Source organism: Pollachius pollachius (genome assembly GCF_949987615.1).
Source record: "Pollachius pollachius genome assembly, chromosome: 14".
Classification (NCBI taxonomy): domain Eukaryota; kingdom Metazoa; phylum Chordata; class Actinopteri; order Gadiformes; family Gadidae; genus Pollachius; species Pollachius pollachius.
This window is the reverse complement of record NC_136947.1, coordinates 12,340,760-12,358,115: the sequence shown is the minus strand read 5'-3', so window position 1 is coordinate 12,358,115 and position 17,356 is coordinate 12,340,760. Positions and strand designations below refer to the sequence as shown.

At 42.6% G+C, this 17,356-nt stretch overlaps 2 protein-coding genes across 4 annotated transcripts in view; one reads left to right on the top strand and one right to left on the bottom strand.

Annotated features, from left to right (window-relative positions):
* casq1a (calsequestrin 1a) overlaps positions 1-13,706 on the bottom strand; it is a 17,037-nt gene extending 3,331 nt beyond the window's left edge. Inside the window, exons 1-9 of one of the 2 annotated variants that reach the window (XM_079750896.1) lie at positions 13,574-13,706; positions 6,915-7,186; positions 3,370-3,463; positions 2,927-3,027; positions 1,829-1,940; positions 1,487-1,560; positions 1,081-1,211; positions 373-418; positions 101-155 (exon numbers count right to left, since the gene is read on the bottom strand). In XM_079750896.1, the coding sequence (XP_079607022.1) occupies positions 101-155; positions 373-418; positions 1,081-1,211; positions 1,487-1,560; positions 1,829-1,940; positions 2,927-3,027; positions 3,370-3,463; positions 6,915-7,151 (850 nt within the window). In that variant the 5' untranslated portion in view covers positions 7,152-7,186; positions 13,574-13,706. Of the gene's footprint in view, positions 1-100; positions 156-372; positions 419-1,080; positions 1,212-1,486; positions 1,561-1,828; positions 1,941-2,926; positions 3,028-3,369; positions 3,464-6,914; positions 8,407-13,573 lie in introns of both variants that reach the window. The other variant, XM_079750895.1, reaches the window with a different exon arrangement.
* On the top strand, positions 12,404-17,290 carry LOC307085948 (crystallin J1C-like). 2 transcript variants are annotated; one of them, XM_079750899.1, is made up of 10 exons: positions 12,404-12,713; positions 14,063-14,129; positions 14,274-14,450; positions 14,576-14,674; positions 14,761-14,853; positions 15,214-15,370; positions 15,791-15,906; positions 16,228-16,305; positions 16,516-16,655; positions 16,982-17,290. In XM_079750899.1, the coding sequence occupies exons 2-10, from the start codon at positions 14,063-14,065 to the stop codon at positions 17,078-17,080; spliced, it is 1,026 nt and encodes a 341-aa protein (XP_079607025.1). In that variant the 5' UTR covers positions 12,404-12,713; the 3' UTR covers positions 17,081-17,290. The 2 variants fall into 2 exon arrangements, with proteins under 2 accessions (XP_079607025.1, XP_079607026.1); XM_079750900.1 differs by lacking the exon at positions 12,404-12,713 and adding an exon at positions 13,819-13,960.
* The last annotated feature ends 66 nt before the right edge of the window (positions 17,291-17,356 follow it).

Sequence of the window (17,356 nt, the reverse complement as noted above, 5' to 3'; positions counted from 1 at the left end):
ACGCCAAAAACATATGTGACTCCTCAATCTGCACTGTGAAACCCGAGCAACGATTCTTGTTAGTAAAATCGTTCCTATATTTGAATGGAGGCCCTTTTACCTGGGTCGGACTCCTCTGCAAAGGCAACAATGTGTTCACCACCAACATCATCATCCTATTGACATAAGATATCAAATTACTGGTGACTTGAAATTGTTATCATTTTTACATTGCTTTGAATGTTGGTATTTGGTTGAACAGTGTTTCATGTATTGATCATGGAATTGGAGTTTGTAATTGTGGCAGAGTTTTACTTTTTGCAATAATTAGATGATGAAAAAGTTTCAGGTCAGATATCACTTATTAAATATTGAATATTATTCAACGCTTACCCAGATCTCATACATGTTGTGGGGCTGCAGCTTCCTCAGGGTTGGTCTTTAAAGACACAGACACGTTATGTTAGTTGAAAATATGAATGCACATTTATATTACGGAACGACACTAACGGTATTGCAATGAAATACCGTCATGTCACACGCCATTGTTGATAACTGGCATTAACAAAAAAAAAGAGTTTGTTATTAACCATCAAAACGTTTGTCGTCATAGCCACACACACACACACACACACACACACACACACACACACACACACACACACACACACACACACACAAAACACAACCCCCAGGGTGTAAGTTGTGGGGCTGCAGCTTCCTCAGGGTTGGTCTTTAAAGACACAGACAAGTTATGTTAGTTATAATATGAATGCACATTTATATTATGGCAACGACACTACTGGTATTGCAATGAAATACCACAGTCACACGCCATTTTTGATAACTGGCAGTAACAAAAAAAAAAGAGTTTGTTATTAACCATCAAAATGTTTGTCGTCACAGACACACAAACACACACGCACACACACACATACACACATACACACACCCACACACACTAAACACAACCCCCACCAAAATTATTTTTTCTTTTAATGGTGCAGAGCTTCACATTCCCAGTACGATCCTCTTGCCCCCACAACACGGCTCACTCATTGTCGGCTCTGTTTCAGAGCAGCCGGTGTCCGTGCGTATCACCTGTCGTGGTTCTCAATGAAGTCCACCAGCTCCTTCTCAGTGTAGGGCTTGCCAGGGATGACCAGGGGGTCGGCCAGGAAGGGTTCGTAGAAGTCCACCTCATTCAGCTTCAGCTCTAGAGTCTTGGCCACCTGGGAAACACACATTGGAATGGAAGTATTTAACTTAAAATAAATACATTGGAAGGTTCTTGAGCTTGTATACTATTAAAACAGTTTTGCTACAAATTATTTTAAAACAAATGTGTAGTGTCTAATTAAATATTAATGGGAATAATATTTAGAAAAAATAATCTTTTGTCAAATATTCAAGTTAATTTGGTAAGCATCATCTCTTTATCTTGGTGTGTCAAATGGATGCAACTTAAATAACTATAAATAATATATCAGATAATTTTATGGTTCACCTTAGCATTGAATGTTGCGTAGAACATAATATCGGGATGGAATTCTTCAGCAGCGTCGACGAACTCAAGGAAATCTGAAAAGGGCAAGCATCCGTCAATATGTTTCAGAACGTCATCCCTGGCATGACTCATATTGACTCAGCAGCATAACCCCTAGGAAATAATGTAACCAATCACATGAAACAATCACAAAAAAACATCAATCTGGTTAGTTATTTTTCATATAGATATTTTAAGTAAGCCATTAAACATGGAAACTAATCAACTCTCTAAATGGCGGATTGACCGATTGTCCTGAAATCAAAAGGTCTTATCATGCTACCACCGTGTACAGATTCTTACGTTCCGACTTGTGACTCTTAAAGTAGCCCACCAGTTTGATGTCCTCTTCCACGTTCTGGAAGGCCTTGAGCTCCCGCTGGTTGTCAATCATCTCCACCGGGTCTTCCAGCACCTAGGTCAGAACCAGCCTTTATACCACCTAGCAGTCATCTTGGTTCCGCATTCAGTTCCCCCCGACCAGCTAGCGTTTAGAACAAAGGTGAATGCTAGGTGAATGCAAGCATAGCCAGTGGTCTTATCAGCCCCTTGCTAGGTAGGGGGACCTGAAAACACAATTCTGCATTCAGTTCCCTCCACCAACCTAGCGTTTTGATACAAAGATGGAACCAAGATAGCCGCTAGATAAATGCAGGCCTATGGCAGGCCACTGAGGATAGGGTATGAACTTCAGGAGACAAAATAGTGGGATGTTGTGTATCACCAGGGATGAAAAAGAACAAAGTACATTTACTTGAGTACTGTACTTAAGTACTTGATTTGAGTAAAAAAACATATGACTTTTACTCTACTACCTTTGAAAGACAAATTTTGTACTTTTGACATTTCTGGGAAAGTTTACGTTGCTCGTTACTTTGAAGCATAGCTTTGAGCCAGCAAATTAATTGTACTTAGTTTTATAAAATGAGATTTGCCATACATTGTTTTTGTCGACTTTGCGCAGGCACCTTAGGACTTTGGGGTTGTCCATGAAAATGTATCTCAGAATACTGAGAAAGGTAACTTGTTAATTAAGAAAAACCAAGAAATTATTTTCTCAAGTGAAGGCATTATGCATCTGTACAAGTCAGTGCATTCAGTTGGTTATTTCAGAGTCATTAGGTTCTGTAAAGGCATTGTCGCAATAATAAAACTAATGTGTTGAGTTGACATTAGAAAGAAAATGTACTTTTGAATACTGAAGTACTCCAGTAGTTTAACAACAACTTTCACGTGTATTGTAGTAATATTTGAACAGGAGGATCTATACTTTTATCAAGTAATGGTGTGTACTTTGTCCACCACAATTTTTTCATGGGGGTGTATGTTCCTAAATGGTTTTTTATGGTTGTGGTTATTGATTTGATAGGATTATAACTTAGAGATTATGTCCTCACGAACATCAAAAATGTACTCCACGAGGGTGTCCGCAGCCAGCTCTCCATCGTATTCAATCACTTCGTCGTCAGTGAAGATGTAGATACTGTCGGCCTCATCGAGGTCTAGGATGAGAAAGGGAAACAGGTTGATGACCAATGTCCACCACCAGAGGGAAGTGTTGTGAGTTGGAATGGTTTTTGGTAATGGAAGTTGGGATTGTTGAAGTGCAGGGGAGAATTTATTTTTTCTTCAGATTGTTGGGTGTTTTTAAGCAGCCAACGATCTTAGATGCCATCGACCTACAGGCAACTAAAGTATCTTGATTTTTATAGCATTTTTCTTATTTTCTTATTTAGCATTTCCAGTTTTCTTGACTGAGCTGATAACAATTCAAATTTTTGGCATGCATTTTTCTTATGTGTCATGTATGTTTGATGTTTCCTTCTAGGTTCAAATTTATTTACCTAACTTCTTGGCTACAATCTTGTCCTTTTTCTCATCGATGAGGCCGAACCCAATATCCTCGTCGTCAAACTCGTCCAGGACCTGGGCTGCGAGCTGTAAAAAGAATGATGTGGTCAGAATAACTCGTAAGCCACTGCAGGGTCACTATAGTGGCGCTCGTTGTTTAGTTTCCAGCTCTCCTTCTGTGTTCCACTTGATGGAACACAGAAGTCTTTTTAACGCGTTTACTTAGAAAAATCACACAATTATTAAGTCAAATGCATGGTCAACATTTTTTGTTGCTTCCGACAGTATCAGGCTCCAAACTTAATTATATCCAATCCTAGTTACTACCAAACAATGACACAGTATTTATCTTACCGGAAGCCCAAAAGTACAGAAATGTTTTTATCATTTACACGTAACTAACTATTTTTAACAAAATTATTATTAATAAAATATTCCTTCATTGGCTCTGACAGTCAGCTTCTCACATTGAAGTCTGCTGTGTTACTTGGCCTACTAAGCCTGCTAAGCCTACTTAGCCTGCTAAGCCTGTAAGCCCACTAATTCTGCTAAGCCCGCAAGCCTGCTAAGCCTGCTAGCCTGCTTGTCTACTGAGCCTACTAGCCTGCTAGCCTGCTAGCCTGCTAGCTCAACAACAGACATCAGCTGCAACATTTATTGACGGCCTTACTTGCCTGGCACACATAAAGGCCTCATGGAGCATCGCCCCGTCTGGCCATCACAGTCATATACAAACAAACTGAATCACTTGCTTGTTTCATTACCATAAAAGCCTGTCATTATGAGACTGCCGCCTCTGCACTTTCTAAATCCGTGTGAAACTTGAACCCTGGTGAGTGACAGTCAGTTTGACCAATGGCGGCAATCTGTGTTTACCGCCAAACTGCATCGATGGAGTTGTTCTTGAGGTGCTACTGGCAGCCTCTCAGTGCAACGGTGTGAGGAAGGCAACAGGTGGATACACAAGCACACACACACACACACACACACACACACACACACACACACACACACACACACACACACACTCACATACACACACACAAACTTGCTCTCTCTATATCTCTCTCTTTTACACTCAAGCACCATTATAAGGGACAATCATTGGTTAGCTGCTTGTCATAAAGGGGTGAATAGTTTGCTAACAAGGCTGTCAAAGAACGATGATTGAGCTGATAAGCTCCCGCCAGTAATGACTTTCATGTTCAAGCAGTGCCATTAAGCCTGCATTCAGAAGTGCTCACTGGAATATCTCTTTCAACTTCCTGTAAGCATGCTAACGCTGACCAAATACACAAATAGGTTGTCTGGTAATGTGGTCGAATTCTATTAAAGCATATGGAAACAACTCACATACATTCCTGAAAAGAAGGATTTACATGACATCTGTTCTATTTTAGGAATGTCTTGTTTTGCAATCCAATCCTATGTCCTCAGAAAGACCTGCTATCTTACTCAAGGCCAGACGTTGCCAACAGATAGCTAACTATAAGCACAAATCCATTAAACACCAGTAAATAGACAGATAAGTCCATAACCGCAGTCCTTTAATTATTCAATCTCAGCTCTTATGAGCATTAAGTGCTGAATGTATTCAAGATGAGAAGCAACACAACACGACAGGGAACCCAACCCACTGGAGATAAATATAGCCGGCTGATCCACCTTGCCAGCAAAGGGACTATTTTAGCAGTGAGGCGGTCAGCGCTGGGGTCTCTGCGATCCGCTGACCAGTACAGTATGGGTCCTAACAGTACTGCCCAAGCTGAGCAGGCACGACTGGGGTGATGGGGAATCGGAAACCTCAGGGGGCCAGACCCCCATAGTGGTAGGGACTGGTGGTAGGGCCGAGAGATGTTCAGGGAAGTCAGTGAAACACGCAATCTTCTTGACATGATGTACCCATATGCCCTTACTTTACTTTATCCTCTGTCTTTCTCTGCCGCCCCCCTATATCTGTAATATTTACATCTTACAGATACAGCTGAGCTAAGTGTTTGGTATGTTTGCATCTCACTTGGAAGGGAGAATGGCCAAATGACTACAGCGATGCCTTGGTTTTGTATTCCTGTTTGCTTCTGGGTTACCTCTGGGTATCAGAGTTTGATCTGTGACATTCCTTATGCCATGGTGGCGTGTCACCTTTCATTCAGGGATGAGGTAATGGGTGTCTGATGTTATCCAAGGGCAGGAGAGAGAGGTGTTAAGGCTACCGTTCATGTGGGCCTATAAAAGACCAGGGGGCGACAATACGTCTGTTAAATAAAGCGCGCAAATGTCATCGATTTAATCATCTGATCATCTCCATTATGTGTCAATTTCTTGTATCTCGGTTTCTCTTGGATATTGTTAGAACTGAAACTCCAGTGTGGGGTACTGTCAGGGATACTTGCCAGCAATACAGTCTGGCAGGCGAGGAAGGGAAGGGACAGTGTGTCCGTATGTTGATCTTAGAATTACCCTGACCTGGATGAACTGATCACTTCGCTATGATAGGTATGGGCAGCCTGTGCGAACAGTATCCACGCAACATTACTGCCATTAACACCCTCTCAGCTACACACACACACAAGCATGCATGCATGCATATACACACACAGATACACACACGCATCCACTCTCCCGCGTACACACACACATTCACAAACACACCTACTCACACACACACACACACACAAACACTAACCAGACATGAGTTAAGATCCTTAAGCTCTTGGTCATCACTTTGGCAAAATAAAGGAAGCCATCTTTGATCCTCACAGCTCCCTTAAGCACCAGGTGGGTTAATGCTAGCCCGCAATTGCACAGCATAATGTAAACATTACAAAAATATAAGCCAAACAAACCCCCAGCAATCAGCAGTTCTGATGCAAGCAGAGCCGCGACTATTTTCCAACCATACGGTATCTGTGAAAGTACCTCCCATAATAGCCACACGTGTCTAGCATTTCCAAACGGCTTCCTTATTAAATGCAACTCCTGTGTAAACAATATATGGGGTCCTATTCACGGAGACCATTCAATCACAGCCTTTTAACCTCCCCAATACAACTCAGACTCTTCTGAGGGGAAAAATGTTGGTGCTAGAATATGGTTCCAATGGGCATTTTCTACTGTGATGGTGGAGATCAAATAAACATGACATGGCGAAATTAAAAGCATAGATCAGTCTGTATCATATAATATCAAATATTATATCATATCAAATATTATATCATATACATATGTATCATATCACAGCCCTTCATATCATAGATATATAAGATCATATTACATTATCTCATGATATTATTTCAATCAAATGATCTCATGTCAAATTGTACCATATATATCATATTCTGTCCTCTTATCATATTAATACTATAGCAAGAGCGTATCTGTATATGCAGGAAAAGTTATAACCTCTTACACAGAACTGCCTTATTTCGAGTGGTCCGTTGGTCTCTAACGCAGCACCATACCATTGGTCATATGCAAAACTCCAACAGCAAACTGGTTCTGTCCCCCCCCCCCCGGCACCACCCGGGTCAGCACCTACCTCCAGCGCCAGCTCCTCGATCTGGAACTGCCTCTGGGCGGCGCGGTTGGACCCTGGGTGCTCGTGGTAGTACACCACCATCACGTCGTACTTCTTCATCAGCGCCTTAAAGTTCTTGGCGGTGAGGTCGTGGACGCGGTCCTTGCCGTCGTACTCGGGGAAGTCCAGGCCGTCCTTGGCCCAGGCCGGTGCCCCGACCGACAGCAGGACCACCGCTAACACCCAGCTCCACTTCATGCTTCCCGGGGCTCCTTGGCGTGCGTGGATTTGTACTTTCAATAGGAGAGGGGAGGGCGGGTGCGGAGGAGAGGAGGGAAAAGCCAACAGTGGAGTGAAGTTCTGGTGAAGAAGCACTTGGGGTCCGCGTCACCCAGAAGAGAGCAAGACCAACTCCTGAGCTCTCCTTATTAAAAAAACCCACATGGGACCCGCTGATGGGGCACTGGGTGCCGGAGGGGCGGGGCATTGGCAGACTGTGTTTTTGGGGGTGTGTGCGTGAGGAGCAATTGGGAAGAGGAAGATGAGGTTGTGCACGGGCAAATAGGCTTGTGCAGGAATATGTGTGTGTGTGTGTGTGTGTGTTTGTGGGGTCATACAAGTCTCTGTGCGTGTCTGCTTTGCTAGTGAACATACTGTATTTCTGTTTGCATGCTAAGGGGTGTGATTGGCATGTGCCTTTGGTTGCATAAAGTGGGTGCGTGTGTGTGAACATGTGTGTGTTGCGGAATTCCACAAGGCAGAGTGAGGAGAAAGGGACCGCTGTCTCTCTCTCTCGCTCTCTCTCCCTCCACATGGACTGAGAACATGACATGACAGAGAGAAGGAGCAAATGTGCAAGGTAAAGAGAGAGAGAGAGCGAGCACAAGCAAGTAAGGAGGAGAAAGCAAAGAACAGAGAGGGAGATGTGGGGGGCGCCAGACTCAAACCAGAATCAGAGTTGGGGTGCATTGCTGCTGGACAGACCAACATCCCTCTGACGACACACGTCTAATATGTGTCAACTTGAGGAAAAACAAGGGGATGGAGATGGAAATAGAGAGGGAGGAGAGGCCCTAGTCTGGGGGTGTGGGGGAGGGATGCTTCCCATATAAAGCCCAGATAGGTGGCGGAGATATGGGCTAAAAATAAGAGATGTGGGGCAGCGAATGGGGTGTCTGGGTGTCTGTTTGCTGCCTGCTGGCACTCTGGACAGTGCTAGAATGTGTCTCCGTGGGTCAAGCAGGGACAAGGAGCGAGAGAGGAGCATAGAGCTCCTTCTGAGGGACCAGTCTCCACAAGGGGCCCCGAGACAGGGAGGAAATAATGATTTGGCGGAGGTTTATGGTGGGGTGGGTGGTGTTGGGAGAGATGTCCAATAACACGTCCAAAAACAAACCTTTGTGTTGTCTTTTGTCTCAATGATGTGTGTGTGTGTGTATACGTGTGTGTTTGGAAGAAGCGATGACGATGGAGAGGACAGGAGATGAAGTGAAAGCGACTGAGAGCGTTAAGTCTTAATTTTACCAGAAAGAGAGAGAGAAAGATAGGGAGCGAGAGGGAGAGAGAGTTGGATTGTTTATTTGCAGCAATATGAGTTGGCCAATTGAAAGGAGAGCAGTGGACTATAAATAAATGAAAGTGCCTCTAACAGAGTTTCTCTCTCTGTCTAATCGCCTGAGAATGTTTTAGTTAATGTTGCTGTAGGTACGATTTAAGGGTTGTATAGAGAGAGAGCAGTAGAGAGCAAGGTTTTGAAAATACAAACCCCCAAAAACTTCCCCTCCTCTCTGCTCCCTCTCTCCCTATGTTTGACAGATATTCCCTCAGATAAATAGCTGGGGGCTGGCTATGACATTTCTAACAAACGACACTCGAATTATAGCTCTTTTTACATTTACATTTACATTTAGCAGAAGCTTGTATCCAAAGCGACTTACAATAAGTACATTTGTCAGAAGAAACAGAAGCAACAACATATCGCTGTTGGTACAGTATGGATGTTCATAGAAACAACTTAGACATGTTAGGATAACCCATTCCCCTTATTCAACAAAGATAGCTAGGATAAGATGCAACACAATGCTAACTACTATTTTTAAGTGCCAGGACGTAAAACATACAATAAGTGCATACAGTAAGTGCCAGGACGTACAAACATGCAATAAGTGCTTTAGAGGGGTGTCCTTAGGAGGGTAAGGGAGGAGAAGGGCAGGTGGGGGGTAAGGGAAGAGGATATCCGGAGTCAAGGTGAACTCTGAACAAGCAAGTCTCTTGCGGAAGCTGGTGATCGACACTGCGGTCCTGACATTGGCATGGAGCTCGTTTCATCCTTACGGAGCCAAAACATGGACCTATTAAAGAAAGGACAGCGGTCTAAAAACATGGCCGCCCATTCATTCCTATGAAAACTGCTCAATGGCGCAAGGCAACATCAAGAAGAGATTTGCTTCCGCATCATGGGAGCCAGCCGCGCTTTGGTGCATGACGTGCCGGATGCAGAAATATTCTCATTAATTTGCATTGTTGGCATTGTAGCATCATAAGCGAGAGGTCTGAGTGAGCACAGTCGCATTGTTTACCGACCATGGAAGTATAAGTTAATAATCCCCCCGATGATTCTCTATATGTGATAATTTGTTTCCCTACGACCCCTTTCAGCTGCCAACTCCTCCTTCTCCTGCAAAAAATACATAAATAAAATAAAACGCTTGAGGTGGCGTTTTGAAAAGAGGAAACTTGCATTTTATTATTACATGGTATAAAGATAATTATGAGCTTTTGATTGATATCCAGAATTTTTTTTCCGAGACACATTCCTGTTCCCCACTTGTATTGAAGTGTTTAAGCAGGCTGTGGATGGGTCCCTCGATTCAAGGGGCCCAGAAGTAGATATCTCCGTTCACTCCAATACAAGTGGGGAACAGGAATGTGTCGCCGCAAAAAATGGCACCAAATGGCCACCTCAAGCGTTTTATTAGCCGTTCAATTTATTTATTTTTTGCAGGAGAAGGAGGGGTCGGCAACTGAAAGGAGTCGTAGTAAAACAAGTGTTGTTTCGGCCCGACATCCGAGAGAGCTCAGTTAACTTCTTGTGTCCGAGGTTACCTTTTACTTAACATGAATGATGTTGATAGTTTTTAGGCACTGTGTTGACTTTTAATCACTTAAGGTCGCAGAGGGATGTGTAGACAGACCTATCGCTTATGATGCTGCAATGCTAACAATGGGGCGTGCCTGGGTATATTGTAAGGGTCCTGATCTACTGGTATGCTCACCAGAAGATGCAGATTAAATGGGGAGATAGTATATCAGCCCCATTTTGAGTTGGCAATGGCGTTAGGCAGGGAGGAATCTTGTCTCCAATTTTATTAAACTTGTATGTCAATGAATTGTCCATGCAATTGAGAGCCTGTAACACAGGGTGTATGACTGGTGAAATGTTGGTGAACCACCTTATGTATGCAGATGATATGGTTATTATTAGCCCAAGTAGTGCTGGACTTTTACAGTTTTTCTCAGTCGCTTTGGTACATTCCTCAGATCAGAATTGAAATTCTCAAAACTACATGTTCAATCTTCACATCATTGTGTCACTTGTGCACATCAAAAAAGCAGTTTCTCATTTATTTGAACAAGTTGCAAATGCTTTGGTACATTCATGCAAATGGTTATGTACAATTCTCTGCTCTTTCCTACATTATCAATTGCTTATTTCATGTTGATCAAAATGTATTATACTGGGTCTCTGTTGAATAGTCTCACCCCCACAACATTTAGGCATTAGTTCATTGCATAAGTCTTTACATGGAAAATGGTTGAACAAGTTGTTATTATATGTCAAGCATATTTCTATACATTTCCATTAGACGTTTTTTTCTAAATCTGTCCTGAATTGGTAAATTGCTACCAGGTGAATCTTGACTTTCTCTAAAGAAGGGAAATGTGTGAAGTGTTAGACAAACCAACGACCAACCAGTTTACTGAAATAGCTCAAAGGTGCATCTCATGAACCATGAACTGGCAAGTATATATATAGCTGGAGCACAACACAATTTTACATTGTCTGGCAATGGATGGACAAGGAATTTGAAGGGGTCAACAGCCAGAGAGAAGAAGAAGAGGAAGAGGAGTAAGGCTGCGTGAGAACGAGAATTTGTGGCCCAACAGACGTCAGGAGGTGTAGGAAGACTGCACTGTAATTCCTACAGCAATGCATGTACAGTTTACCCTAAGGAGATTGTCCTATGTTCACATTTCTTGCAATGACATGGTGTGTCATCAAATTACAGTACAAACAGTCAAAGCGTAAATGTGAATCTTTTCCAGTCTCTTGCAATCAATATCCTGCATACACTAAGGTGTAACTTACAATTTACAATAATTGTCTTCAAAACTTTAGCCATAGTTTACATCAGAACATCCCTCCAGAGTGTACTGTTATATTGACAACATGACTAAGCAATTTGACTGTCTTAGCCGTACACAATGACACAAGGACATGTCATTGTGATGGCACTGACATGTTCATTGACACAGATATTTACTTTTGAGAGATGAACTAAGGATTTTGAGCAAGAGATTGGCTTTTGCAGGTAATCCATGGTGTTTTGCTATTTGTTCGAATTGTTTTAAATGCATTTACTGTTTTGCAAATGTTGAGGATGATTCGAGAAATGTACCAAAGTGACTGAGAAAAACTGTTATATGTAGAACCAAGCAGGATAAAAGGCTCAATTTCCCTGCGTTCAAACTGTCTGGCAATATTCTTGATGTATTTAGAAGGATTAAATACCTTGGACATTTTATAAGTGATCAGTTGAATGATGACGATGATATGTACAGACAATGCTGCAAACTATACGCCCAGGCAAACACCATTGCACGCAAGTTCAGCTTTTGTTCAACACAGGTGAAGGTGGCCCTGTTCAGAGCATATTGTACACCACTTTACTGCGCTCAATTATGGCCAAGCTACAAAAATCGAGCATGCAGAGGCTGAAAGTTGCGTACAATGATGCTATGCGCCTCCTTTAAAAAATACCCAGAGGGGGCAGTGCCAGCCAGTCACTGCGGGAGTGAGCACATTCCATGCACTTTTAAGAAATCGTATGTTTAAATTTATGAAACGATTGGAGGAATCTCGGAATAGTTTCATTGTGGTACTTGTAAACCCCACTCAGCTGTGCTCGCTATACCTCCAGCCTGAGGGTGCACTGGCTGAAATGTTTGTATATGAACTGACTTTTTATATTTTTGTATTGTATTTGTCTTGTGCTATCTATGGACCTGAGTCTGAAATAAAGTTTTCAATCAATCAATCAATCAATGCTAGACAACGAGAATATTTCTGCATCCGGCACGTCATGCACTAGGGCGTGGCTGGCTCCCATGATGCGGAAGCAAATCTCTCCTCGATGTTGCCCTGCGCCTTTCAGCAGTTTTCATAGGAATTTATGGGCGCACTTTTTTAATCCGCTGTCCTTTCTTTAATAGGTCCATGGCCAAAACAGAGAAGAGTGTTGAAGCTACAATACCGTTTACGGAACAGTGAGCTCTAGCGGTTAGATGCTGCCTTACAACGATCAAGCGACCACTAGGGGCGCTGGTGGCCACCACACGCTTTCGGAGGTATTCAAGACACGCCTTCATCTACATTGGATGTAGTCAAACCTGGATAAGCAGCAACAGGACTGCTGGGAATACGTTTGGAAATCAGCGAAACCCCATCGAGCCCATAATCACATGACGTGAGCATAAAGTCACATGAGAAGGAAGTGTGTGTAGCGTATTACACAAGGGAACTTGCGTGCAGGGTTCAAGGTAAGATCTTGTCACCCTCGCAGTCTCTGCTCTATTAAATCATGGAATTGATAGTGGGTTAGAGCTTGCCCTCATATTAAAGATATTTATACATTCACTGCACTCATAGTAACGGTAACATTACCAGAGACAAGCCTAGAGACAGTTCTTAAACTGAACATATTGTACGATCTCGCCTGGGACAGAGGAATGTGCTGTTAGGAGAATGACAACATAACACTAGCTGCCTTTCCATCCCCCTGATTTTATGCGAATTTTCAATTATCGAATCAGTAAACGGTGATGGAAACACCAAAATTCGCATAAAAATCCTCTAATTCGCAAAAAAAGTTTATCCGCTCGCTTGAGGTGTTTTTTGAGAAATGCGAAAGAGTGTAAATGCGCAAAATGGGAGATGGAAACACACTTTTCGAAACAGATGTGACGTAGCGAACATTGAACACAAAGGACTGACAACGTCCTTCCGATTTCCGCATAACGACCGGCCATAGCAATCCTGCCGACATCAACTTGTAGCGTCAATATATATATATATTTTTTAAGCGTTTGTTTACATAGACAACCTATATGATATATGATATAGGATGTCTATGTTTGCATATCCTTTAATTATACTGTGTCCATTAATCCCTGATATTTGGACACCTAAGTAGTTCCAGTCAAATTGTCTGTTCAGCCTTCAAAACGAGAGCTGGTACATTGTGGAAAATGCATTAAACTGTAATCAGACAACGCGGTTATATGCTATAGACCCTGGAGTATGTGGTATAAAGGCTGCGACGAATTTCGAATTATAAATATGTACAATGTATCCTTTAAATACGTCCATCGAACAGATGGCCAATGTGAATAATAGATACCTGTGGACCGCTGAAGAGGTAAAACTTGTCCTTGATCTCATCGAAGAAAAAAACATTTCAGCAAAAAAAAAAAACGCAATTCCGCTATATATCAGGACCTAAGAGAGGCTGTTATCAAAAGGATACGACAAGCCCTGGAATGTGTGTAGTTTTCCGCTCCAACCACTTGATGGAAACGCACCTAATTCGAATTTATTTTTTGCGAACTTTCTAAAGATTCGCTTCACCTTTTAGATGGAAACGTGACTACTGTGGCCGTAACCCACGCCAAAAAAACAGTCCGAAAAATTGCAAGAAATTCACCGAGATTTACAAGATTCCACTTCCACTCTCCACACCCAACCAACCAACAAACAAAACAATTGATTGGCCAACACAGATTGACAGGTTAAACATTCCAATCAGTGCACAAAATCTAAGGCGTCTATGCAAGCTCGCCACAATATTTTAATGTTAATCTTTAGTTGATAAGCATACTGTTGTTTCCAGATGGCATTGACCCTGGCCGACAGGGCTATTGGAGCCATCGTTGGATCCGCGGTGGCAGACTCTGCTGGTAGGCTACATTATATTCTAAAGATAAACTTTTGTAAGACTGACTCAATGTAAAAAAAACAACTTTTGAGACTTAACAAACCACTTTGTGTGTTTAACGTGTTTGTTTTTGTCTGTTTGTTTCATGTGTGTGTCCACTGCGTAGCCCAACCGCTACACTGGGTGTACGACCTGCAGAAGCTGAAGATCTTGCTGGCCATGCAGCCTCACCCCGAGTTCAACCCTATATCCGCCAACCCCTTCTACCGCAGAGACACCGGGCAGCAGAGTTGCTATGGAGACCAGGCCTACGTTTTGCTGGAGTCTCTGGCCGAATGTGGAGGTAACGGGCGACCACTTTCAAAATCACATAATGTCTATTGTCATTTGTCCACAAGTTTCAGCATTGATTGACTGAATGTCACCGTGGATGGTGTTACTACTGTTCTTTTCCCCGATTTTGACCAGGACTGAATGTCGAAGACTTGAAGCAACGGACACTGAAGGCCTTTGGGCCTGGCTCAGAGTACGACACGCCGTTCAACGACCCCTACAAAGTCCCCGGAGGTAAGGCCCCTTCTCTAACGCAAAAGCAGGGGATGGGTCCATCATTGCTACCTGAAAAAATGAACAAAACAAATGTATGATTTAAGGACCGAAACCTCAACTGCCGATCCAGGGCCCTTGGAGACACGCCAGTTTAAAGGGCTTCCTGAAGAATGTGGACGCAGGCAAACAGAATACAGGTAGGACAGGAAGAACAACCTACACTGTTAAGTTTTTTTTTTTTTTTTATGTCATCATGCATCACATCATGCATCATCAAGTCTTGTAGTTGCTGCAATTTAGATCATATGCTTTGAATGTTTTCTCAGGCTCACTTGTACATTTGTTTGTTTGTAGATCTGTGCGTATTCTTCTGGATTTAGTTGTTGTTTCTTTGTCGTTTTTACTGCCCCTGTACCTCTGCTACCTTGACAACCAAATCTACCATCCTGGGATCTTAAAGTTGACCTTACCTTAAGTAGCTTGGGCAAAAATATGCCTACAAAAAATGTAGGGACATGGGAGACCTGTCATCCGTCTCTTCCTCTTCCTCCATGCAGGCTGTGAGACGGACGGGCAGATCGACGGCGTGGCCAAGCTGGCACCCATAGTGGCATTCTACGCGGGGAAGCCCGACATGCTGGCGAAGGTGGAGAGTGCCGTGCGTGTCACCCAGAACAACGACGCCTGCGTGGTGGAGACGCTGGCAGCGGCGAGGTGGGCACCTGCTTGGCACAGGATCAAACCCCACTGGAGGCACCTCTCTATTGATTATCATTTACTGTCATCGAGTTATTAATTAGGTCAGGAGGATGTGGTGGTGAAGGAGTTTGATTCCCAGATGGAACGATAATGGGTTCCTACCCCATGTCTACACCTACCTGTGGCCCTGGCATCCTGGAGAAAAATGCCAAACGGCTTATTTGCTCCTTAGTGACTGAATTCACTGTTTTTATATGGCTGCTGCCTCTTGTAGGATCGTTAAAGAATGACTAAATAGTGCTTGTATTAGGAATTTGAGTGTATGTATGTGTGTGTGTGTGTGTGTGTGTGTGTGTGTGTGTGTGTGTGTGTGTATATATATATATATATATATATATATATATATATATATATATATAATTAATTTTTTTTCAGGATTTTGGAGCATTTCATCCTAAATGGTTCTGATCCTGAAGTGCTGGACTGTGTGATGGACCAGCTCAACGACCCCAACAGAGCTCACCCTCAAGATCTGGACAAAGACAGCTCTGGTGTGTGCGGCCCTCAGCAACGTCACGTGACTTGGTCACATGACACGGCCTATTACTTTTATCTGACCATATTTGGCAGTTTTGTATAAATTAGTCCAGGTTAAATATTCCTGAATGGTTACATTAGCAGGGTAAAGAGTAGGTAAATGTCACATGAGGGCTTGGCTGCTCCACGCGGGACACAGAAATCCTCCAAATACTGCACAGATAATCATTGATATATATTGCTGCTCTTTACTGTATCTACCCGTTGAGCCATTCGGATTTTGTTTGATTTTTTGAATCATTTTTTGTGTGGGTTATATTTGTACTGTTTTTCAGGGCATATTGATAAGGTGAAGGACTACATGTCCAAGTCTCCCCAGGAAGTCATCCCGGCTGAGTTTCCCAACTCCTGAGGTATCTTCACTTCTCTGCTTCTCCCCACCTACAGTCATGCCTTCCTTCTCCATCTGCATGTTCTGCAGTACCCAGTCAATCTGTTATGCCAATATTGTGAATTTTAGGCATTTAAAAAATATATGCAATTGTTGATTAAAACTGTTTGTGGTTTTATCCACACTCTTCCCCTTGTGTGTGATGATGCTAATGTCGTGGGGGTCCGTGCAGGTTTGCCGGGTGCGTTCCAAGCAGCGCTACATGGGGTCCTGACAGCCAAAGGTTATGAACAGGCGGTCAGAGAAACCATGAGCTGCGGAGGATGCACCTGCAGCCGTAGCTCCTTCATCGGGGCCTGCCTCGGGGCGCAGGTGGGGGTGTGTGTGTGTGTGTGTGTGTGTGTGTGTGTGTTGTATTTTGTAATGAACACAAACTCCTTGGGTACTTTGAGAAGAGTGGGTTGGTAACAATGTGTCAGTGATTCTAAAACTGAACCAACCTCCGGGAGGATAAAACTTATTGTGCTAAATATTACATCACAGTAGTTATTCTAATTATTTTTTTGATTTCTTTGTCACATATTTATAATTTAATCTGAATATCTATTAAATAATTAACAATAGACTCTATTATTTTTGTTCTATATTTGTCAAGGTTATAAAAGGTGAATTGTGTTTATTTATTTATGTTTTTCTAGATCGGTCTTGAGGGAATTCCCTCTTCCTGGAGAAGTAAGACTCTTCGCTACGGCTCTCTGCTGGAGCTCGCTAAGAAAATCGCTGAGCAACACCAATAGGAGTATCACTAGTTATCAGAATATGTAACTTGTGATCTTCGTGAAACTACTAGAACCTAGAATTGTTAGAGCTTTTGCAGAACAATTAATGAATATTCCTGTTTAAACTTTTGCACGGCAGGAGTCGGATGTATTTGTTTCTGTGCAAGTGTGACAAGTCAGTGGGTTCATTTATGAAATAAAATAAAACTGCTATTTTGTTTACCATCATATTTTAAAGTGGACCGGTTGAAAACTGAAACTTATTTCATTCCATACTTTACATCATTACATTAT